Source organism: Myotis daubentonii, chromosome 17 (genome assembly GCF_963259705.1).
Source record: "Myotis daubentonii chromosome 17, mMyoDau2.1, whole genome shotgun sequence".
Taxonomy (NCBI): Eukaryota; Metazoa; Chordata; class Mammalia; order Chiroptera; family Vespertilionidae; genus Myotis; species Myotis daubentonii.
Window position 1 is genome coordinate 49651084 of NC_081856.1, and position 25546 is coordinate 49676629.

At 46.3% G+C, this 25546-nt stretch overlaps 2 protein-coding genes across 5 annotated transcripts in view; one reads left to right on the plus strand and one right to left on the minus strand.

Annotated features, from left to right (window-relative positions):
* Positions 1–1759: 1759 nt before the first annotated feature.
* GSDMC (gasdermin C) overlaps positions 1760–25546 on the minus strand; it is a 33676-nt gene continuing 9889 nt past the window's right edge. For 2 of the 4 annotated variants that reach the window (XM_059672287.1, XM_059672286.1), the window contains 10 exons: positions 16867–16978; positions 14340–14387; positions 11478–11522; positions 10863–10892; positions 9200–9229; positions 6867–6911; positions 5088–5230; positions 4634–4763; positions 4117–4190; positions 1760–3457 (listed from right to left, as the gene is read on the minus strand). In XM_059672287.1, the coding sequence (XP_059528270.1) occupies positions 3218–3457; positions 4117–4190; positions 4634–4763; positions 5088–5230; positions 6867–6911; positions 9200–9229; positions 10863–10892; positions 11478–11522; positions 14340–14387; positions 16867–16978 (897 nt within the window). In that variant the 3' untranslated portion in view covers positions 1760–3217. The other 2 variants (XM_059672289.1, XM_059672288.1) reach the window with 2 other exon arrangements.
* LOC132219752 (transmembrane protein 254-like) lies at positions 15007–15411 on the plus strand. Its single transcript, XM_059672290.1, has one exon. The coding sequence runs from the start codon at positions 15022–15024 to the stop codon at positions 15409–15411; it is 390 nt and encodes a 129-aa protein (XP_059528273.1). The 5' UTR covers positions 15007–15021.

The window sequence follows — 25546 nt, forward strand, 5'->3', positions numbered from 1 at the left end:
TTTCAGGGCGTCCTCTCACCCAGCTTTTGCCCCACCAGCACCTGCTCTCTCACAGACAGGTTGGTTCCAGCCCCTCCAGGAGCTGCTGGGGAAAGTGACGTGAGCCCCTGCGCCTCATCTGTCCATGACCAGAGACAGCTCAGTGCCCGTCGTAAAGCAGAGACTCCGGAAATCTTTGCTCAAAGAACGAAGAGACAGAAACAGTCTGCAGTCATCCATGCATCCTTCTATCCATCTATCCATCTGTCCATCCATCCACCCATTCATCCAATCAGCATTGCTCAGTGGGCATGGCTTGTTACAAAAACGCTGACCCCAGCCCCACCCAAATTATAATGAATGAGTGGGAGGGATAGTTCTGAGTAGCTGCTGCCCCAAATTAAGGAAGGACTGCTAACTGGTAAGATAGAAAATAAATAGATGATAGGTAGATAAATGATTGGTAGATAGATAGATATGATAGATAGATAGATAGATAGATAGATAGATAGATAGATGATAGACAGATAAATGATAGATACATACATAAATGGATAGATATGATAGATAAATGATAGATATATACATAATTATTTAAACAGGAACTAGAAGAAATTATCTAAAAAGTGCTGTTAGAACTTGTATAATTGGTTCCAATTATTGAGGGAGGGAGGGAGCTGCCTGTAGAGGGAATGCAGGGCCTCACTGTATCCAGGGGACAATCAGCAAAGACACAGCCTGAGAGGCCCAAGCACAGGGGGAGAGGGCCTCCAGTCCCACGTGGGGACTGTCTCAATGTCTTCTACAAGCAAAGCCACCAGAGGAGACACTCACGCGAAGGCCAGCTGGGCACGATGCCCCTGCAGTGCCTTTGTGACCTGAGCTGCATGGAGACCTCCTGCCTCTGCTCCCAGCACACCTGGGGCAGGTGGGGGCACACTCTCCTGCCCCCTGCTGGCCTGAAACGCCAAGGAAGAAGGCCTGGCACAGCTTACCCACACTGCATTCACCCACTCCCTTCCTCCCTAATCTTAGGAGACTGCCAGCATAGAGGCTCCCCACCTCCTCAGAAAGGAGAGAAGGTGGATCCTGGCAGCAAATCCCTGTCTGGTTCCCTCTGTGACAACTAGGAGGATTTAAAGCCATTTAAAGCCAATCTCACATAACCCAGGGCTAACTGGATTCAAATGCAAAGACCCCTGATGTTTAAAAAAAAAACAACAACTAGTGATGCCTGATCTACTGCAGGCTGTGAAGCAGGCAGAAGAGCAGAGCCCAGAGTCCCTACCAGAGGGAGGGGAGGGGCATCCTTAGACATGCTCCACTGCCTGAGAATTTCTAAAAATTGAAGAGTTCAACGTCCCAGACCACAGAGTCTCTCCTCCCACCCCCTGGTTTTGGGGCTGCCCTGGGACCACAACAGGGACACCCAGGCTTCCAAGGCATCCCTCACTGTTGTCTTGGTTCAGTTCACTTGAGAACAGCTTATTGAGTATCACCTACCTGTTAGGCACTGGGTAGGTTCTTTGTAGACATTATTTAATTTGATTCAATACCAACCCAATAAAGCGAGAAAAAGGAAGCGGGGAGAATGGAGTTGTCCGGCAGAGGTCGCCCAGCGGTGACCTCAGACTCCAGCTCAGACCTGTGCAGCCGCAAGTCTTCCTGAAGATGGGCTCTGTTTTCCAAGAAGACAGCAAATCCCCACATTTTTGTTACCAGGAAACCCTCAGATGAGCTTGGGCTGCCTGTCGCTGTGTCCAATAACGAAGGCAGGGTCGAATCATAGAAGACATTTATTGAGAAGGCCAGCCAACCAAGAAGAGAGGGTGCTTACAAGCATTCAATGGGGGAAAGGATTATACAGGGGAAGGGGCTGGGGTAAGGCTGGGAATGGAATGCACCTTTGCACAGCCCTGGAGGTCCCCAGACATCAGCTATTGTCCTTAATCATCAGGTAATGAGATGATGTTGATGAGATGATGTTTGACTCCTGGTGGGTCGGTCTGACAATGCTTATTGGGTCTGCTTGCTGGGTTCACAGCTGAGTCACCTCCTACATTGCTTCCCACAGGCCTTGAGAAGAAAACTTAGGAAAAACTTAACCCCCTATTCACATAAGTACTAGTATATGTGTTCTAAGATTTAAAATGATATGATTATTTTTCAGATTAATGCAGGTGCTCTATCAGATGATAAGTCCCCCTACCATTTACACCAGCCCTGCTTTCCAATGGGTTGACCAAGGTTGCATATTTTGAACAGTTCCTGTGCTTGGCTGAATTCGTTTAGAAACTATATACCCTGCTTACTGAGCGACATTCAAGCTCTTCACGGCTTCTGCCTGGGCTCAGCATGAGACAACAGATTTCCCACAGAACCATAGTAATCCCAGCAGAAGGGCTGGCATTTCCGGAAACACTGGAAACAGCTCTAAGTTCCCCATAACTCACTCTTACCTCCCAGAGCTCTTTATGGGAATTATTCAATACAACCAATGCAGTGTTTAAAAGGAAGGTTCTAGAGGCTATAAAAAGAAGCCAGTGTTGACCCCCTCTGCCCCAGCCCATTTCTCCCAGCCTATTCCACGTTAAATGCAGCAGGGAGGCAGCAAAGGAGAAGGGAAAAGGCAGGGAGGGAGGTTTGGAGAGCAGAGCAGAGTGGGGTCTGCCTTTAACTCAGAAGTCCCAAAGCAAATCAAGGAAAATGTCTGCCATCACCAACAAGCTTCCTTCTGTGTGTCAATGCTGCCACCTTCTGGTGTCAATTATAAATTCATTAGAAAATAGCGCCAATCTAGGTCATTCAAGAGATGAAGCACAGGATGTAATCCTATGAGTTTCCATAGATATCCCCCAAGTATTCCTGGGATCTATTTCAACCACAATTAAATATATCTACTTTTCAAGCTCCTACCTTTTCAGATATACCACTGATCTTTTAAAATATACCACTGAGTGCCTGGGCAATTAGAGAAACTCCTTCAATGTTCTCCCTACATCCATGTGGGCCTCCATCTTCCAACCCATCCCCCCACTCAGCAGCCAGAGTCGCCTGTGGTTTGTGACAACATGGACCAACCTTGAAGGTCTTGTGCTAAGCGAAATAAATCAAAGACAAAGACTTATCACTTATTTGTGGAATAGATACAGACTCATCAATACAGAGAACAGCCTGGGGGTGTTTGCAGCAAAGGACAGGACCAGGACTGACTCCCTGGCCTGCCCCCCAGGAGGGCTCAGGCCTCAGCCAGCTGGCTCAGCACAGAGAGGGCCCCATAGAGGGCAGACAGGGGCTCCTGGGCTTCCGGGTCCCAGGTTGACCCAGGGCTGTTCACCTCCATCTTCAGGCCACACTCATCCAGCAGCCCATAGGTAATGGCCAAGGCCTTCCCTTGGAGTGGGGCCAGGAGCTCAGGCTGGAGGGTAAAGGGAATGTTCTCAGAGCAGTTGAAGTTGGGCTCCAGGATGCTCCTCACCTTAAAGAAACAGTATCAGATGTTACAGGCCAGCCTCTGAGGTCAGGAAGAGAGAACCTTCGGGCCCAAGGGCCAGGGGTCATGCAGGGTGACTGTGGGGGCAGGAGCTCTGGGGGCTCTACCTGTTCCTATCTGCAGTCAGTGTGACCATGGACACGTTGTTGGAAATCACTGAGCACTGGCTCCTCAGCTGATAAATAGGGACACTGACACTTACTCAGCAGAATAGTGGAGTTTGGAATTGTGTGTGTATGCCTGCGTGTGCAATGTGTGTATGTACATGTCTACACACATATGTACTTACATATATATGCATACAGAGAGAGAGTGTCCAATTTGCAAATGGTAACTGTATGAGTACATCAGGGGTATAACTCTGAACCCTTGAGCTCCCCAAACCTGTATTCACAGATGACTATTTTAGAGCTGGGGGGAGGGGCCCTCTGCAAGGTTGCCATGGAAACAGAGACCTTCCCCAGGTAGACTCATGCGCACTGGGCCTGTTTCCCAGATGGAGATGCAGCCTGGATTTCCCAAACCCACACCAGGACCTCCTCTCCCCTCCCAGCAGCAACCCAAGTCATCTCTCCTATCTCAGAACCATTCTTATCCCGCTTCCCTCACTCTTTCCCAGGACGCTGGCCCCTGGGGTTGCTCACCAGGTCCCTCTGCGGAAGGAGGATCCTCTTCTCCATGGACTGAGCCAGCAGGACATGTTGGATGTCACTCAGCACTGGGGACAGGGGGACATTTGGGGAAAGAGTCAGATGTTCCTCTCCGCACGGTGAACTCAGAGACCTTTAGAAGCGAACTCTGAGGCAGAGGAATAAAACTCGCTGGCGTGAAGGTCAAGTTCCCTGCCCTGGAAAGTCCCCCTTCTGCTCGTGCTCATGGGATGGTCTCCAGGAAGCTCCCTAACATGGCCCACGGTGGGCTTCTGTGGCTGGACCTGGCATCACCACCCACTGATCCGCTGCATGAACCTGGCTGGCCTTGCAGGCCTCAGGCTCTGTCACAGGACAAGCTCATCCCACTGAGCCCTGCTGACCTCGTAGAGGCCTGTGATGTGAGGGTGAAAAATCATAACTTGTCAAGGGGTTTGGAGAGGTGACACCTAATGTAACCATTTCGGGGCCCTGGGGGGCTCACCCCATTCTTCCTCCAAACCACTCTTACCCATTAAGGTTTCAAGCAGGTAAAGGATGAGGCACTTTGAGACAACCCCTGGATAGCAGGAGTCCTTTTGCAGTTCAGTTAGGATGGTGCCACCAGGGCCATCCAAATGACCGAAGGGTTCATGTTCAAGCTATAGGAGACAGGGCTTATTAATGATGGTGATAATAACATCAGTGACATCACCGGTAAATTCTGCGTCTACAAGTGATTAACCAAGGAGTGGGGGTAATGACTCCATGCACCCTCAGGGAGCATGGAGCACCCCCAGTCTGTGAGGGCTGCCTTCCCTGGTCCTGGTCATTGGGCACAGGACATAGTCCCCAACCTCAGACATCCTTCTCATCCCACTAAGATTACCCCCATTTTCCTTTCCCCACACAGCTTGGCAGTCGTACCTCTGAAACATCCCCATTTACAAGTCGGATCAGGCTTAGGGAGCGGCGGGGCCCCTCACCGTGTCCATGAGGTCCTGAAGAGCCTCGCGGTCCCCAAGCATGGCCAGGAGGTTGGAGAACACAACGTTCTGCATGTCCTTTGAGAGCTCGGCTGCTTTTACATTCTGGGAAACCTCCTCTTGTAGCAGCTTGAAATCTGCCCCTGGGCATTAATGCCAACCAGAAACGGAGACAATTCTCAGATTAGAACATTCCTTCCCCATCAACATGAGCAAAATTCCTCTTCCCTTCAAGCTGCTGACCCAGAGCATCTCTGAAGATAGCATGCTTGAGCTCTGGGATGAATTGCCACAATAGGCTAGAAAGATGGAGAGTCTCTGCTGAAATGAGGTGGGGGGGTACATGCAGGGACAAGAGAAGAGGATCCTGGAAAGGGTCACAGGGAAGAGGAAGAAACTGAACAGGTGCTGATTTCTGAGACACGTCGGAAATAATGTGGGTTCTAGATTGGTCTCCAGAGATGAAAATGTCAGAGATTCCAGCATTGAACTTCAAAATGAGGGTGCCATGATCATTATATAGACCCTGTATTTTCAGGGTCTATAAGGAATTAATGAAGGAGTTGATGTTGGGAGCTGCCTGCTTCTGCCAGAACACCTGAGGTGGCCTCAAGGTGACCTTGTGAAAATGAGAAGTCACTAGAATGAAATACCAGGGAGGCAGGCATTTCAGTTTGGTTCACTGTCCTATCCCAGTGCTCAGAAAATGCCTCTTGCCCAATGAGCCCTCAGTAAATGTTTGCTGCATGCATCAACCAATGAATGAATGAATGAAAAGTAGTCATGACCAAAGTATAAATTTGGAAGTAAAGCTCAGTTTTCTGAGTCATTTAAAAACTTCCAATTTGGGTTCTGAGCTCTGCCTTTTCCTACCCAGCAGCCTCAGGTTCCCTCTTAGTGAACACCCAGCCCGTGGGGTTCCTGCACCCTTCCGAGAAAGAGAATGGCATGTGGTCATCTCCCTTTCTCACCCCCCAAATTTGCTTGAGAGACACTTCCTAGGCTTCCATCCTCTATTGCCGCCACCTTCTTGCTTAACCTCTTTGTGCTCCATCCCAGTCCATCCCTCCACATTCCTGACCCTTCCTGGCCCTTCCCATCCCACAAAAACTATAGCCAGGCCCTGAGGCCATGGTGGTAAAGGCAGGGGCACTCTGCCCTGCTCACCAGATGAGTACAATGAGGACCCTCCCCACCCCAGCAAACACTCCTATTGGGTGGATGGAGCATCTGTGCTGCCTACAGGAGACATTAAATTCCACATCCAAGAGTTAGTCTCTGAAGAATCTCGGTTTGTCTCTATTTTGTCCCTTCCCCCCAACCACTTCTTTTCCATTCACCCCTGCCCTTTGCCAAGGGAACCGGACTCCAGTGGCTCATGTGAGGATGGCAAAGGCAATCACCTGGGATTTCAGTTGTGCTAAATGGGGCCTGGTGTAGGGATCACATCCCACGTTCCTGGCACTAAAGCCACTGGCTCATTTGAGAAGTGAAATTCCTACTCCCATTCCATTGGAAAGACTCAGTCTCCACTCGCAAACCCACACACCCATACTCCAACCCCAGTACTCAAAGAAGACAGTTGGCTCTCCCTGTGGCCAGGGGCCTGTGTGGGTCACAGCAGTGAGATGAGGAGGTGGTGGAGGAGCCTGGCTGGGGAAGGTTTCCCTGAGGGTCTGTCAAGGCTGAGCCCCAGCCTTGACAGGGTGTTTATGGGTCCAAAGAGAGTCAAGGGCTCAGCAGGGCCTGAGATCCAAGCAGAGAACCTGCCCAACTCACCTAATGAAATGGTTTGCTCATCGTAATTTGACATGTCTTCGAAGGCTGTGTGGAAAAAAGCCAGGTCAGCCGAGTTGAGGGTATCCCTGCTGGAACCTCTCACATCCCTACACCCGCAGCCCCCACCCTTCCTCCTCTGGGCCAGATGTTCCAGCTTTTATCAAGGTCCCCTGGTGACCCTTTGCATCAGAATCACCTGGAATGCTTGTGGTAACTCAGAGACCTAACCTCACTCCATACCTTCTGCACCAGGCTCTCTAAAAAGGAAGCTAGAACCTGCCTTTTCAATAGGCACCTGGGTGATGGTTTTCCACTCTAACCTCACATTGGAGATTGGCCTTTTCCATGGAAAGGAAATCTTCTCCTTCCTGCCCTTTGTCTTCCTCTCCCAGAGGCTCCTATGGCATGTGTCTACTTCCTGCCATGCTCCTGGGTGATTTCACATTTCACGTAGAGAAATGTTCAAAGTTCTGAAACTCTTAAAGATCAGATTTAAGTGGTTGACAAGGGCCAGGAGCCCATGAAGGAAGGAGGCAAGGGAAAGCAGTCACATTATAGGAGACCCCATAAACCATGGTGACGCAGTATCCAGGGAGAAGAGAGTTCAAGGTGGGAATAATCAAGTTTGTGGGTGTTGATGACGACGTAAGTAAATTCTGATTATCTCCAAAGTCACAGAGCAAGGGCTATGGAAAATTATTGCACTGTTCTTCATATTAGTTTACTCTATAAAGTGATAGGAGGACGGAATTAGTTCATGGAAGGGCAATGCTCACTGCACTGGGCCAGTCTTTGCGAAAGTTCCTTCTAGTCACCCTTAGGCCTGAACTGTAGAAACAGGCAAGCCCCATGGGCAGGGCCTGACTTGCAGACACTGCTGTGTGCTTAGCCTTCGAAGTCCTTCTCCATTTAGTTCATACTTGTCAACACTTATACAACACTAGAGTCCTGGTGCATGGATTTGTGCACCAGCGGGGTCCCTCTTTCTGGCCTGGGGATCATGCCTAAACTGGCTCTCTGACATCCCCTAATGGGTCCCAGGTTGTGAGAGGGCTCATATCAGGCTGAAGGACCCCACTGGTGCACAAATCCATGCACCAGGCCTCCGACATCCCCTAATGGGTCCGGTGTAAGAGTGGAGCAGATTCACGGCCAACAGTGCCCCAGCAGCAACCTAACCCATGGACAATTCCACAAGGAATTGGGCTCTCTCCACCCTCCTCTCTGGGTCCAGTGTGCAGGTGAGGCAGATTCAGTGCCAACCACGCCCCAGGAGCAACCTAACCCGTGGCCAATTCTTCGAGGATTCGGGCTCCCTTCTCCTCTGGTCTCAGTGTCTATTCCATGGTGGTCATTGTGCGTCATAGCTATCAGGCAAACAATCGAACCTTGAGACAGTCACTTATGCTTTTATATAGATAATTTTGAAGCTTGAGTTTAACTACTGATCTCAAAAGATTGGAGAGTTCATACTCATTCCATCTACTGCCACTGACAGGAGGTCACTGACAGCAAGAACCACCCTCCACCAGATGTTCCAGTGATGTCACTATAATGAACAGTGAGTTTGAGAGAGAGAGAGAGAGAGAGAGAGAGAGAGAGAGAGAGAGAGAGTAAATATTATGTGTGGTGAGGAAAACCCCAATCTGCAAGTAGACATATGAGGCAGGACTCGACCTGGGATTCAACATTTGGGCACAAAGACCAAGGACCTTGAGCTGATTGTTGCATGCATTCAAATAAATGAATGAACAAATGAATGAATGAAAAAAGGAGAGGAAGGAAGGAAGATGGAAGGAAGGAAGGAAGGGAGGGAGGAAGGAAGGAAGGAAGGAAGGAAGGAAGGAAGGAAGGAAGGAAGGAAGGAAGGAAAGTAACTTGGGTTATGGAAAGCATAAATTGGAAGTAAAACTCAGTTTTCTACATTGCTTTGACACCTCCAATATGAGTTCTGAGGTTGTGTCTTACCTACCCAGCAGGGTTTAGGTTCCCATTAGTAAACATCTAGTCAAAAGGGTTCCTGTATTCTTTCTAGAAAAAGAATGGCCACTGTTCATCTCCCTCTCTCATCCACCAAGTTTGCTTTAGAGACACTTCCTAGCCTTAAGTCCTCTACTGCCACCTCTGTTGCTTAACCTCTTCCTGCTTCAAGCCAATCTGTCCCTCCAACTTTTGGACCTTTCCTGACATTTCCCAAATCTTCCTTACCTTTCTCAACCTACAGAAACTGTGGCCAGGCCCTGGGGCTATGGTGTAAATGGGAGAGCTAATCTGCCCTGCTCATTAGGTGAGTACAATGAAGACCCTCCACACCCCAGCAAACATATACTCACCCATTCGAAGTGTGGGAGTTCCCATGCCACCTAGAAAAGAAATAAAATTGCCACCCAAAACTTAGTCTTTGAAAACTTATGCTTTGTCTACATTCTGCCCCCTACTCCCCATTCCCCTCTTTTCCATCCATCCCTTCCATTTGCCCAGAAAACCAGAGCATAGTGGCTCAGATGAGGACAGCAAAGGCCATCACGTGGGGTTTCAGTAGTAAAAAGAAGCCTCATAAAGGGATCACATCCCACTTTACAGTCTCTGTCCACTTAAGCACAGTGGTTGATATATGCCTGCTGTTGGAAAGAGGAATAGAAGTGGTTACTCACAACAGCTTAGTCTCTGCTCCCCAAACTCACTCTCTCTCTCTCTCTCTCTCTCTCACACACACACACACACACACACACACACACACACACACACACACACACAGAACCCTACTCCTCATGCCAAACTGTTGAAAGAGACAAGTCCCATGGACAGGACATGACTTGTAGACACTGCTGTGAGCTTAGCCTTCAAAGTCCATCTCCATTTTGTTCATACTTGTCAACACTTATAAAACATCATTCTGAAGTTTGAGTTCAGCCACTGACTCCACAAGATTGGAGAGCTCATACTCATTCCATCTATTACCAATGACAGGAGGTCACTGACAGCAGGACCCACCTTTCAACAGATGTTGTAGGGAGGACTGTATAGTGAAGAGTGTGTATGTGTGTTAGAGAGAGAGAGAGAGAGAGAGAGAGAGAGAGAGAGAGAGAGAGAGAGAGAGAGAGAGAGGAAGGAAGGAAGGAAGGAAGGAAGGAAGGAAGGAAGGAAGGAAGGAAGGAAGGAAGAAAGAAAGAAAGAAAGAAAGAAAGAAAGAAAGAAAGAAAGAAAGAAAGAAAGAAAGAAAGAAAGAAAGAAAGAAAGAAAGAAAGAAAGAAAGAAAGAAAGAAAGAAAGAATGTTCTGTGTGGTGAGGGACCCCCAATCTCCAAGAAGAAATACCCAGGGGACCCCCAATCTCCAAGAAGAAATACCCAGCTGGCTCTACCTGACACTCAACATTTGGGCACAAAGGCACCAAGGACCCTGATGTGGTTGTTGCATGCAGGAAGGAAGGAAGGAAGGAAGGAAGGAAGGAAGGGAGGGAGGGAGGGAGGGAGGGAGGGAGGGAGGGAGGGAGGGAGGGAGGGAGGGAGGGAAAGGTAGGAAGGAAGAAACTAAAATGGGGCTAAGGAACGTATAAATTTGGAAGTAAAACTAAGTTTTCTGAGTTGCTTGAATACCTCCAATTTGGGTTCTGAGATTGGGTCTTCCCTTTCCAGCGAGCTACAAGTTCCCTCTTAGGAAACACTTAGTCAAAAGTGTTCCTGTATTCTTTCTAGAAAAAGAATGGCAAGTGAGCATCTTCCTTTCTGATCCCCTAAATTTGCTTTACAGACACTTCCAAGGCTTCTGTCCTCTACTGCCGCCCTCCTCTTGCTTAACCTCTTCCTGCTTCATGCCAGTCCATCCCTCCAACTGTATGACTTGTCCTGATCCTTCCTGACCCTCCTTTACCCTCCCTAACGTACAGAAACTATGACCAGGCCCAGGGGCCATGGTAGCAAGAGAGGGTTAATATGCCCTGCTCATCAGATGAGTACAATGAGGACCCTCCCCTCCCCAGCAAACACATACTCACCCATTGGAGGGGCAGCAGGGTCCATGCCACCTAGAAGAGAAATCAAATTACCACCCAAAATTAGTCTCTGAAGATTTATAGTTTGTCTACATTCTGCCCCCTTCTCCCTGATCCTCTCTTTTCCATCCACCCCCTGCCCTTTGTCGAGGGAACCAGAGCCCAGTGGCTCACATGAGGATGGCAAAGGCAATCACGTGGGGTTTCAGTAGTAAAAAGGGGCCTTGTGGAGGGATCACATCCCACTATCTACTATCTGTCCACTTAAAGACTGGGGTTAACATATGCTTACTGTTGGTGAGAGGAACAGAAGTGGTCACTCACAACAGCTCAGCCTCTCCACCCCCAACACACACACACACACACACACACACACACACACACACACACACACACACACACACTCCTACCCTAGTACTCAGAAGAGACAGGCTCACCATGAGGCCAGGGGCCTGTGTGGGTCACAGCAGTGAGATGAGGAGGTGGTGGAGGAGCCTGGCTGGGAAGGTTTCCCTGAGGGTCTGTTGGGGCTGAGCTCCAGCAGGGTGTTTATGGGTCCAAAGAAAGTCAAGGGCTCAGCACAGCCTAAGGTCCAAGCAGAAAACCTGCCCAACTCACCTAAGAAAATTACTTGCTCATCAGATTTTCGCATGATTTTGAAGCCTGTTTGGAAAGAAGCCAGGTCAGCTGAGCTGAGGGTATCGCTGCTGGAGCCTCTCACCTCCCCACACCTGCAGCCCCCACACATTCTTTTCTGGGCCAAGTGTGGCAGCTTTGCTCAGGGTGCCCTGGGAACCCTTTGCATCAGAATCACCTGGGATACTTCTGAAACACGAGAGTCCCTGACCTCACTTCATACCTTCTTCATCAGACTCTCTAAAAAGGAAGCTAGAACCTACCTTTTCAAATAGGCACCTGGGCGATGGTTTTCCACTCTAGTCTCTCATTGAAGATTGGTCTTTTCCATGGAAAGGACATTGCCTCCTCCCTGCCCTTTGTCTTCCTCTCCCATAGGCCCCTACCTCACGGGTCTACTCCCTGCTCCTGGGTGATTTCACATTTCACGTAGAGAAATGTTCAACATTCTGAAACCTTTAAAGATCAGATTTAAGGGTTTGACAAAGGCCAGGAGCCCATGAAGGAAGGAGACAGAGGAAAAGCAGTCCCATTATAGGAGATCCAAGAGCATGGTGACACAGTAGGCAGGGAGAAAAGAGTTCAAGGCGGGAATAATCAAGTGTGTGGGTGTTGGTGACGACGTGAGTAAATTCTGATTACCTCCAAAGTCACAGAGCAAGGGCTATGGAAAATTATTGCACTGTTCTTCATATTAATTTACTCTATAAAGTGATAGGAGGACGGAATTAGTTCATGGAAGGGCAATGCTCACTGCACTGGGCCATTCTTTGTGAAGGTTTTTTCTAGTCACCCTTAGGCCTGAACTGTAGAAACAGGCAAGCCCCATGGGCAGGGTCTGACTTGCAGACACTGCTGTGTGCTTAGCCTTTGAAGTCAATCTCCATTTAGTTCACACTTGTCAACATTTATAAAACATAATTTTGAAGTCTGGGTGTAACTGACCCCACATGATTGGAGACCTCATACTCATTCCAGCTATTGCCACTGACAGGAGGTCACTGACAGCAGGACCTGACCTTCACCAGATGTTGCAGTGAGAACAGTGAGAGAGTGTGTGTGTGTGTGTGTGTGTGAGAGAGAGAGAGAGAGAGAGAGTGAGTGTTATGTGTGGTGAGGGAATCCCCAATGTCCAAATAGACACATGAGGCTGGCTTCTACCTGCAACTCAACATTTGGCCATAAAAGCACAAGGGTCCTGAGCTGGTTGTTGCATGCATCCAAAAATAAATGAATGAGGAAATACATTAATTAAGAGAGAGAGAGAGAGAGAGAGAGAGAGAGAGAGAGAGAGAGAGAGAGAGAGAAGAAGAAGAAGAAGAAGAAGAAGAAGAAGAAGAAGAAGAAGAAGAAGAAGAAGAAGGAGGAGGAGGAGGAGGAGGAGGAGGAGGAGGAGGAGGAGGAGGAGGAGGAGGAGGAGGAGGAGGAGGAGGAGGAGAAAGGAAGGAAAGAAAGAAGGAAGGAAGGAAGGAAGGAAGGAAGGAAGGAAGGAAGGAAGGAAGGAAGGGCTAAGAAAGTATAAATTTGGGAGTAAAACTCGGTTTTCTGAGTTGCTTGGAAACCTCCAATTTGGGTTCTGAGATTCAGTCTTCCCTACCTAGCAGGCCTCTGGTTCCCTCTTAGTAAACACCTAGTCAAAAGTGTTCCTGAATTCTTTCTAGAAAAAGAATGGCAAGTGAGCATCTTCCTTTCTGATCCCCTAAATTTGCTTTACAGACACTTCCAAGGCTTCTGTCCTCTACTGCCGCCCTCCTCTTGCTTAACCTCTTCCTGCTTCATGCCAGTCCATCCCTCCAACTGTATGACTTGTCCTGATCCTTCCTGACCCTCCTTTACCCTCCCTAACGTACAGAAACTATGACCAGGCCCAGGGGCCATGGTGGCAAGAGAGGGTTAATATGCCCTGCTCATCAGATGAGTACAATGAGGACCCTCCCCTCCCCAGCAAACACATACTCACCCATTGGAGGGGCGGCAGGGTCCATGCCGTCCAGAAGAGAAATCAAATTACCACCCAAAATTAATCTCTGAATGCCCTGACCAGTTTGGCTCAGTGGATAGAGCATCGGCCTGTGGACTGAAAGGTCCCAGGTTCGATTCCAGTCAAGGGCATGTACCTTGGTTGCGGGCATATCCCCAGTGAGGGGTGTGCAGGAGGCAGCTGATGGATGTTTCTCTCTCATCGATGTTTCTAGCTCTCTATCCTTCTCCCTTCCTCTCTGTAAAAATTCAATAAAATGTATTTTTTAAAAAATTAATCTCTGAAGACTTACAATTTATCTACATTCTGCCCCCTTCTCCCTGATCCCCTCTTTTCCATCCACCCAGCCCTTTGTCGAGGGAACCAGAGCCCAGTGGCTCACATGAGGATGGCAAAGGCAATCACGTGGGGTTTCAGTAGTAAAAAGGGGCCTTGTGGAGGGATCACATCCCACTATCTACTATCTGTCCATTTAAGGACTGGGGTTGACATATGCTTACTGTTGGTGAGAGGAACAGAAGTGGTCACTCACAACAGCTCAGTCTCTGCTCCCCCAACTCTCTCTCTCTCTCTCTCTCTCTCTCTCTCTCTCTCTCTCTCTCTCTCTCTCTCTCTCTCTCTCTCTCTCTCTCTCTCTCTCTCTCTCTCCTCTACCCTAGTACTCAGAGGAGAAAGGCTCACCCTGAGGCCAGGGGCCTGTGTGGGTCACAGCAGTGAGATGAGGAGGTGGTGGAGGATCCTGGCTAGGGAAGGTTTCCCTGAGGGTCTGTAGGGGCTGAGCTCCAGCAGGGTGTTTATGAGTCCAAAGAAAGTCAAGGGCTCAGCACAGCCTAAGGTCCAAGCAGAGAACCCGACCAACTCACCTGCTGGAAAGGTTTCCCGATCATCATCATCTGCGATGTGGTGAATGCCTAGGTGGGAAGAAGCCAAGTCAGCAGAGTCGTGGGTATCCCTGTTGGAACCTCTCACATCCCTGCACCTGCAGCCCCACCCTTCCTCCTCTGGGCCAGATGTTCCAGCTTTTATCAGGTTCGCCTGGGGACACTTCGCATCAGAATCACCTGGAATGCTTGTGGTAACTCAGAGACCTGACCTCACTCCATACCTTCCGCATCAGACTCTCTAAAAAGGAAGCTAGAACCTGCCTTTTCAATAGGCACCTGGGTGATGGTTATCCACTCTAGTCTCCCGCCACCGCCATTGCACTGGCCAGCCATAAGCCAGCTTCTGGCTGAGCAGCGCTCCCCCTGTAGAAGCATTCCTGCATTGAATGTCTGTCCCCTGGAGGTCAGTGCATGTCACACCGACCGGTCATTCCCAGATATTCTACCTTTAGGTCAATTTGCATATTACCCTTTTATTATATAAGATTTTTGAAGTTTGAGTTCAGCCACTGACTCCGTAAGAATGGAGAGCTGACTGGTCAGTCTGTGCCTCTAGCCAGCACTCTAGGCCATGAGACCAGCTACTCAAGCTTTTCCGGTATGGGGACGGGGACAGAGGGACGGCTCTCCACACCACGGCTCAGTATCTGCATCTTTCAAGATGGTGGTGGCGAACTCAGAGGGCAGCAGGCCTGCCACCGCCTACTTTTGCACAGCCAGACCCTTGCCCTCACTGGTCACAGCCCTCGTGCTGGGATATTTCACGTGGGTTGTCTTTTGCCCTCAGAGTATTCCTTATCATAGTCTTGGTCTCCTGGGCCCCTTCACTCAGTACTTGGTGGACCATCATCACATCCTTCTGAGCAATGGGTATTGGCTTGCCTGGCTGATTCACGTGGGAGAGTCCTTGTATGTCATGGTTTTGTGCAAGTCTAAAGGCATCATGAATGTTCGGGCTCAACTACTGTGGTTCTTACAGACTTTCCTCTTTGGGATAGCCTCCCTCTCCATCTTGGTTGCTTACATACCAAAATACCAAAAACAAACTTAAAGAAGATATCCAAAGCTTTCTCTACACTGACATCAACCTCACTTTTATCTGGAAATGGTGTGTTTACTCCAACTTTCTGTTTTCTGGAAAGTTACCACCCTCTAGTTATCCATTATTTCATATTCTCTGGTTAGGCTTGAGTAGATAATAGGAAAAGGTTTTATCTTTGCAATTCTGCAGACTAATAACCTACTTGGCAGAGTACTTCTAGCTACCAACTGGAAGGCCTTGGCTGTGTTGGTACTCTCTCCCTGCCATCTGATTTAAGCCATGTACTAAATTTGCTGTTGGTATACCTGTACTCCCATCTTTTGACTAAAACACCTTACCCATATCACCTCCATCTTAGCTGATTAGGGGTTGCTTTTTGGTAAGGTAAAATTTTTTAGAGTTAATCGATGGTAAGATTTTTTCAAAAGCATGGTCCTCTCAAAGGGAAATAATGACAGTAGTATTAATAGTGCCAGTACAATATGGTACATTATTAAATTAAATGGATTAATGAATAAAATGCTTTGAATTGTCTCTCCAAAAATAAAAAAAGGAATGGAGAGCTCATACTCATTCCATCTATTGCCACTGACAGGAAGTCAGTAACAGCAGGACCCACCCCTCACCAGATGTTGCAGTGAGGACGCTGTAGATAGCTGTGTGTAAAAGAGAGAGAGGGAGGGAGGGAGGGAGAGAAGGAGGGAGGGAGAGAGAGAGAGAGAGAGAGAGAGAGAGAGAGAGAGAGAGAGAGAGAGAGAGAGAGAGATGGGAAGTTCTCTGTATGGTGAATTCAGCCCCTGATCTCTGAGGAGCTAGTCCCCTACCTTTATCAGGCTGACCTATCGCTGGGACTCCACATTTGGGCGGGGAGAGGCCAAGGATCCTGAGCTGGTTTGTTCATAGGACCATTGGACTCTGGTTTATAGTTGTATTTGATGCAAATGGTTTTCCCATGTGAATTCAGAACCCAGTTGGGTGTTGTGCATTTTGAGGCAGGTGAGGGAGGGAGAGATGTAGATACAATTCTGCATCACAGGGCACTTTGTTTGCAGTTTTGTTCCTGGTTGTGCCAATTGTTATGGGCTTTACCATGGAGGGTATAGGTAACCTTGGAGGTCTCTGTGCCCACCTCCCCCCCTCCCACAGGTGAGCTGCTGAGAGTGGAGGGACCTTGAATAGAGACATGTGGGAGTAGGATCATGCTTTACCCAGTGCTAAGCACACCCCTCTGACTCTCTCCATGTAGGATACTGTCCCTGCCTCCCAGAGCAACATTTCAGTGGGATCTTGCTTAAAGGAGACTGTTTATAGTGGTGATGTGTGTGTCCTGGACAGATGGCAAATGCTGCTTCTCTCTGAACAGGTAGAGAAGCCAAGGTTGCCTGATGATGGTCTCCTCTTCTTATTTCTCTTCCCAGGAGAAGCAAGTCTTTGATCCCAATGCCTCCTTCAGCCTTTGCTTACCCCAGTCTTTCTCCTTGAAAACCAGCTGCTTCCTCTTATAGGCCACCACCGAGCCCTTCGGCACAGTCAGCTTCTTCTCTCTCACTTTGAGACCCCCTCCCTGTCCTTCACCCTGGGAACAGAAGCCAGGTGACACCATCATACATGCATGTTGTTTTAAAGTCAAAAACATCTAGAAAGCTCATGAGAAAAGGGATCAGCAGCCCCCTGCCCTCACCCTCTCTACTCCTGGTTTCTAGTTCCTGCTCTTTTTTCCTTATTTCATCCATGTTTACCTTCACATCCCTCAATTCCATGTTGATACTGCAATGATTCGATTTTTCAGATTCAAGTATATCTAGTCACTTCCTCTTGTTGATGAGGGTTTCATTTTCCTACTCTTTATAGGAGCCAAAGCAATTGATAAAAAGGTAATACGCAACTCCAACCTCTTCTGGTCTTCCATGCAGGGCAAGGGCATCATCCAAATCTAGTTCCCGCTACCTTCCTGCGACATCCAAGAGGGGAGAGAGCACTGAGAACCTCTTGTGAGTTCACAGCCCAGGGCGCAGGCTCACTAAAAAAAGGAAAATACCGGGACCCATCCATAGGACTATAGAGTGCTTCCCTTCTCATACCTCTACCGTCATATCACTAAAGGCGGGTTTACCAGAGTTCCTTTATCACATGTATCATATCCAACTTTCAACAAAAGCAAAAATTACAAGGCATATTCAAAGGCAACAAACAACAGTTTGAAGAGACAGAGTAAGCTGAGAATCAGACTCAACTGTAATATTGATGTTGACATTCTTAGACCGGGAATTTTAAACCACTGTGATTAATTTTCTAAGCGATCTAATGGAAAACATAGACAAAATGTGAGAGCAGATAGGTGATGTAAGCAGAGAGATAAAAAGTCTAAGAAAAAGTAAAAGAGAAATGCTAAAGAGATAAAATTACTGCAACAGAAATAAAGAAATGCTTTCTTTGGCTCATTAGTAGACTGGACACAAGTGAAAGAAAAACCTCTGCACTTAAGGAAATCTCAACAGAAATCTCAAAACTGAAAAGCAAAGAGAAAAATGACTAAAAACATGAAACATAATATCCAAGAACTGTGGTACAACTACAAAAGTTGTAACATACATATAATGAGAATATAAGGAAAAGAGAGAAATTAACAGAAAAAATAATATTTGAAGCAATAATAAATAATGATTTTCCCCAAATTAATGTCAGACACCAAACCACAGATCCAGGACCCATGAATTCAAACTGCAGAAAATGACAGATAAAGAAAACATATTAGAAGTCAGAGGATATTGAAGGAATTCAGATACTTCTTTTTTTTTAAATAATTAAATCTTTATTGTTCAGATTATTAAAGTTGTTTCTCTTTTTTCCCCCCATAGCTCCCCTCCACCTGGTTCCCACCCCGCCCCCTGCCCTTACCCCTCCGTCCTCCCGCTGTCCTCATCCATAGGTGCACGATTTTTGTCCAGTCTCTTCCCACATCCCCCCCACCCCTTTCACCTCCAAGAATAGTTAGTCCACTCCCTTTCTATGCCCTTGATTCTATTATAATCACCAGTTTATTCTGTTCATCAGATTATTTATTCACCTGATTTTTAGATTCACTTGTTAATAGATGTGTATTTGTTGTTCATAATTTGTATCTTTACCTTTTTCTTCTTCTTCCTCTTCTTAAAGGATACCTTTCAGCATTTCATATAATACTGGTTTGGTGGTGATGAACTCCTTTAGCTTTTCCTTATCTGTGAAGCTCTTTATCTGACCTTCAATTCTGAATGATAGCTTTGCTGGGTAATGTAATCTTGGTTGTAGGTTCTTGGCATTCATCACTTTGAATATTTCTTGCCACTCCCTTCTGGCCTGCAAAGTTTCTGTTGAGAAATCAGCTGACAGTCGTATGGGTACTCACTTGTAGGTAACTAATCGTTTCTCTCTTGCTGCTTTTAAGACTCTCTCTTTGTCTTTTGCTCTTGGCATTTTAATTATGATGTGTCTTAGTGTGGTCCTCTTTGGATTCCTTTTGTTTGGGGTTCTCTGCGCTTCCTGGACTTGGAAGTCTATTTCTTTCACCAGGTAGGGGAAGTTTTCTGTCATTATTTCTTCAAATAGGTTTTCAATATCTTGCTCTCTCTCTTCTTCTGGCATCTCTATAATTCGGATGTCGGTACGCTTGAAGCTGTCCCAGAGGCTCCTTACACTATCTTCGGATTTTTGGATTCTTTTTTCGTTTTGCTTTTCCGGTTGGGTGTTTTTTGCTTCTTCGTATTTCAAATTTTTGGCTTGATTCTTGCGATCCTCTAGTCTGCTGTTGGAACTTGCATAATATCCTTTATTTCAGTCAGTGTATGCTTAATTTTTAGTTGGTCCTTTTTCATACCCTCGATGGTCTCACTAGATTTCTTGAGGATCTCACTACATTTATCGGTGGTCTCACCCGTCTTTTTGAGGGTCTTACTAAATTTGTCAGCGGTTTCTAGAAAGTTCTTGAAAAACCTTAAGAGTGTGGTTTTGAACTCTGTATCCAATAGTTTGCTTTCCTCCATTTCTGCCATTTGTGACCTGTTTCTTTGTCTCCGCATTTTGGCTGCTTCCCTGTGTTGATAGAGTGGCTTTGTGTGCTAGATGTCCTATAGGGCCCAGTGGCTCAGTCTCCCCAATTACCTGAGATGGGCACTCTTGGTGCACCCCCTTGTGGGCTTTGTGCACAGTCTTGTTGTAGTTAAGCCTTGATGGTTGTAGGTATCACTGGGAGGAATTGACCTCCAGGCCAATTGGCTGTGAGAATCAGCTGTGTCTGCAGTGGGAGAACTTCTGTGCTAGAGACACCCCTCCGGGGCAAGACTTGCTTCAGTGGGGCTTTGGTGCTCACTGACTCTGCCCCCTGAATTTGTCCTTTATGGGTCCGAAGAGCTGCAATCTGGATGGTCCCACTCTGACCACCGGGCACACTTGCTCCTGGATCTCCAAGGAGGTGCTAATCTAGCCTCTGCCTGAGGCTATCCAGTAGGAGCCAGGTGTGAAGCAATGCAAGTTGCCTGGGGCCTTGGGCCAGCTGCAATTTGTTAGGTAATTTTCAGATTGCAAAGGGCCAGGCCTTTCATATGCAAAAGCCTCCTGTGCGTGGCTTGGCTTGGGCAGAGCTGGGTCCCAGGGGATCGACAGGGCGGAGCACGCAGCTATGGCTGCCCTTAGAGGGCCTGCTTCTCAGTGTCCTGGCAAACACTGCAAGCACCTCTGAGAGAAAGCCACCTTTGAGTTCCCACCAATGCCAGACAGTCCAGTTTCTCCCATATGAGTCTGGGTCCCCAGAGACTCTCCTGGAACTGGAGCTCAGAGCTTAAGACTCCCTCCCAATTGAAAAAGAAAACCGTGTCCTCAGCCGCCAGCCCTCTCCACATGCACCTCTGTACCTCTGTACTTCCACGTTGTACCTCCTCTGAGTCTTAGTATGCTTTTCTCTTTCCTTCTAGTTGTAGAATTTCTACTCAGCCAGCCTTCCTGTGGTTTTGGAATGTCCGTTCAGTCTTTTAGTTGTATTCTTGAAGTGGTTGTGCGAGGCAGCAATCTCTGGTGTTTACCTATGCCGCCATTTTGGTTCTCTCAAGTCAGATACTTCTTGTCTGCTGTTGTTTCAATTTTTTTTTTTTTTTTTACTTTATGATTTTATACCTTGTTCAAGTGGAACATGACAATAAGGTATTTGAGGATACAAGTAAGACTCCACATCTTGCAATAAAAGAAAGATGTATTTTAGTTTACTTGAATTTTCTTAAGCTTTTTTGTTATTATGTAGCTCTTCCATTTAATATCTATTGTGGTAAAAAAACAATGTAGTGTTTCACCCATTTTTATATGTATAATATGGTACTATATTTCATTTTCATTTGTCTAGAGATATTTTCTGATCTCCCTCGTAGAATCTTCTTTGACTCATGGGAGGTTCAAGAGTATATTTCTTAAAATGTCCATATATTTGTGAATTTGTTAGTTTTTCTTTTGTTATTGATCTCTAGTTTCATTCCATTATGGTCAGAAAAGATATCCGGTGTAACTTCAGGCTTCTTAAACTTGGTCAGACTGATATGGAGGCCTCACATGTGAGCTGAGCTGGAGAATGCTCCGGGTGTGTGGAGAGAACACGTGTGCTACTCCACAGCATGTTCTGTCTATGTCTGTTAGGGAATATAGTTCAATTAATCTACATGGCGCTGCTCAAGTCCTCCGTTTCCTTACTGATCTTTTGTCTGATTGACCAAAACAAAATTGATGCAGCCATGACCCAGAGGTGATATGCAAACTGTTTAATGACATCACAGCCCATGGCCAACACTTAGCACCCAGCTGACTGGGAAGAACTATGACAGTGGTGGCAGAGTGGGTTGGGGAAGGATGACACAGGATTGTCCTTTGTTCTCAGAAAGCCAGTTTCCCAACCCAAGCAGATGGAAACCCAAAGTTGAAGGTCAAACATCCTTCACATTGGAACAATGTTTCACTTGTTCAAACTTCCCTCCTCAAGACAAAATCACCGACCTTGGGGAAATTAGTTCACAATCCCATTTTTTTTCTCGAGTTTCTAATTCTTCTAAGTGAGGACAAACTACATATAAAATGTGTATAATCATACACCCTGAGAGGAGACTCCATCCACAAAAGGGACAAACATTCAAGACCCAACTACATCAAAAGAACCAAATATCTCAAGTAGAGGGCCTCTGTAGAACTCCCAGTCCAGGAGACATGAGAGACTACACCATTGGATCCCACAAAACATCTAGTACATAAGACCAATTCAAAAAATCTGGGTTGCATAGCAGTTTGAGCTAATACAGTGATGGCGAACCTTTTGAGTTCGGCTTGTCAGCATTTTGAAAAATCCTAACTTAACTCTGGTGCCATGTCACATATAGAAATTTTTTGATATTTGCAACCATAGTAAAACAAAGATTTATATTTTTGATATTTATTTTATATGTTTAAATGCCATTTAACAAAGAAAAATCAACCAAAAAATGAGTTCGCGTGTCAGAGGTGTCATAGGTTCACCATCACTGATCTAATACATAGAAAAAATTACAAAAGAACAGCAAAAAGGAGGAGATAAAGAAGCAACCCCCAGAAGAGTTCTTCCAGAGAAACCAAGATGGCACCGTAGGTAAACACCAGAAATTGCTGCCTCACACAACAACTGCAAAAATACAACTAAAAGACAAAGCAGACATCATTCAGAACCACAGGAAGGCTGGCTGAGTGGAAAGTCTACAATTAGAAGGAAAGAGAAAAGCACACTGAGACTCAGAGGAGGTGTGGAAGTAAAGTGTAGAGGTACGGAGGCACACATGGAAAGGGCTGGCAACTGAGGACATGGTTGTCTTTTTCAATCGGGAGCGAGTCTCAAGCTCCTGACTGCTCTGAACTCCAGTTCCGGGCGAGTCTCTGGAGACCCAGACTCATACTGGGACAAACTGGACTGTCTGGCATCGGTCAGAACTCGAGGGCGGCTTTCTCTCAGAGGTGCTTGCAGTGATTACTGTGGAACAGTGAGACCTGGGTCCTCTTAGAGTAGGACTGAGAATCAGCCATAGCTGCTTGCTCCGCCCAGTTAATCCCCTGAGACCCCGCCCTACCCAAGCTGTGCCCAGAGGCTTTTGCATATGAAAGGCCTGGCCCTTTACAATCTGAAAATTACCTAACAAACTGCAGCTGGAGCAGAGAGACACAGACCTTCCAAAAGAAGGCCCAAGGCCCCACAGCAGCTTGCATTGCTTCACAGCTGGGCCTCATCTGGGCACCTCCAAACCCCAAACAAAGAACAGGAAGCTGCAGATCTCTCCTGCTGGGTAGGCTCAGGCAGAGGCTAAATTAGCACCTCCTTAGAGATCCAAGAGCCAGTGTACCCAGTGGTCAGAGTGGGACCATCCAGATTACAACTCCTCAGATCCAAATGGGACACACTCAGGGGGCAGACTCAGTGAGAACCAAAGCCTCACTGAAGCAAGTCTTGCCCCAGAATGGTGTGTCTCCAGCACAGAAGTTCTACCACTGCAGACACAGCTGATTCTCACAGCCAATTGGCCTGGAGGTCAATTCCTCACAGTGATACCTACAACCATCAAGGCTTAACTACAACAAGACTGTGCACAAAGCCCACAAGGGGGTGCACCAAGAGTGTCCACCTCAGATAATTGGGGAGACTGAGCCACTGGGCCCTATAGGACACCAAGCACACAAAGCCACTCTATCAACACAGGGAAGCAGCCAAAATGCAGAGACAAAGAAACAGGTCACAAATTGCAGAAATGGAAGAAAGCAAACTACTAAATATAGAGTTCAAAACCACACTTATAAGGTTTTTCAAGAATTTTCTAGAAACCGCTGATTTATTTAGTGAGACCCTCAATAAATCTAGTGAGACCCTCGAGGTTATGAAAAAGGACCAACTAAAAATTAAGCATACACTGACTGAAGTAAAGAATATTATACAGAGTCTCAACAGCATACTAGAGGATCGCAAGAATCAAGTCAAAGATTTGAAATACGAAGAAGCAAAAAACACCCAACCGGAAAAACAAAAAAGAATCCAAAAATATGAAGATAGTGTAAGGAGCCTCTGAGACAACTTCAAGCGCACCAACAACTGAATTTTGGGAGTGCCAGAAGAAGAGAGAGAGCAAGATATTGAAAACCTATTTGAAGAAATAATGACAGAAAACTTCCCCTACCTCCTGAAAGAAATAGACTTCCAAGTCCAGGAAGCGCAAAGAACCCCAAACAAAAGGAATCCAAAGAGGACCACACCAAAACACATCATAATAAAATACCAAGAGCAAAAGACAAAGAGAGAATTTTAAAAGCAGCAAGAGAAAAAAAGTCAGTTACCTACAAGTGAGTACCCATACGACTGTCAGCTGATTTCTCAACAGAAACTTTGCAGGCCAGAAGGGAGTGGCAAGAAATATTCAAAGTGATGAATGCCAAGAACCTACAACCAAGATTACTTTACCCAGCAAAGCTATTATTCAGAATTGAAGGTCAGATAAAGAGCTTCAAAAATAAGGAAAAGCTAAAGGAGTTCATCACCACCAGACCAGTATTATATGAAATGCTGAAAGGTATCCTTTAAGAAGAGGAAGAAGAAGAAAAAGGTAAAGATACAAATTACGAACAACAAATACACATCTATCAACAAGTGAATCTAAAAATCAGGTGAATAAATAATCTGATGAACAGAATAAACTGGTGAATATAATAGAATTAGGGGCATAGAAAGGGAGTGGACTGACTTTCCTCCGGGGGGGTTGGGGGGAGGGGAGAGGTGTGGGTGGTGCGGGAAGAGACTGGACAAAAATAGTACACCTATGGGTGAGGACAGTGGGGGCTGGGGGTAAGGGCAGAAGGTGGGGTGGGAACCGGGTGGAGGGGAGCTATGGGGGGGGGGGAGAAGAGGAACAACTGTAATAATCTGAACAATAAAGATTTAATTTTTTAAAAAAAGAAAGAAACAACCCCCAAATGAAAGAAAAGGAGGAAGCACCAGAAAAGGAACTAAATGAAATGAAGTCAAGCAATTTGTCAGAGAAAGAATTCAGAGTAATTGTTATAAGGATGCTCAAATGTCTGGATGAGAAATTCTTCAAGATGTGTAAGAATCCAAGGAAATGAAGAATGATATAGCTATAATAGAAGGTTTCAACAGTAGACTAGAAGAAGCTAAGGACCAAATCAGTGTGATAGAAGACAAGGTAGAAGAAAACACCCAGGCAGAGCAGCAACTGGAAAAAATAAAATAAAAAGCAAGAGGAGAGTTTAAGGGAGCTCTGGGACACATGAAATGAAACAATACCCACATAATAGGGGTGCCAGAAGGAGATGAAGCTGAGCAAGGAATAGAAAACCTGTTTGGAGAAATAATGACAGAAAACTTCCCTGACTTTAGGAAGGAAAAAGTCACTCAAGTCCAAGAAGCACAGAGAGTCCCAAACAAGATGAACCCAAAAAGACCAACACTAAGACACATCGTAATTAAACTGGCAAACATCAACGACAAAGTAAGAATCTTAAAGGCTGCCAGAGAGAGACAGAAAGTTACCTACAAGGGATCTCCCATTAGACTATCAACTGATTTCTCAACAGAAACACATCAGGCAGAAGGGAATAGAATGAAGTATAGAAAATGATGCAAAGCGAGGGACTAAATCCAAGAATACTCTATCTAACAAAGCCATCATTCAAAATCAAAATTGAAATCAGATGCTTCACAGACAAACAAAGGCTAAGGGAGTTTATTACAACAATGCGAGAAATGTTAAAGGGACTACTGTAAAAAGAAGAAATAGAAAGGGAAGAAGGAACACAGGAATAAAAATTTAAAATGGCAACAAATAAGTTCCTCTCAATAATAACCTAAAATGTAAATGGGTTAAATGCTTCAATCAAAATAGAGTAGATGAATGGATAAGTAAACATGATCCATATATTTGCTGTCTACAAGAGACCCACTTCAGAATAAAGAACTCACATAGAATGAAAGTGAACGGATGGAAAAAAAAATGTTTCAGGCAAATGGAAGTGAAGAAAAAGCTGGGATAGAAACACTTATATCTGATAAAATTGACCTCAAAGTGAAGGCCATAACAAGAGATAAGGAGGGCCACTTCATAATACT

What these genes read in the sequence shown, in the direction of transcription:
- LOC132219752 (XM_059672290.1), top strand. Translation starts at nt 15,022, where the DNA reads ATGGTGGTGGCGAACTCAGAGGGCAGCAGGCCTGCCACCGCCTACTTT.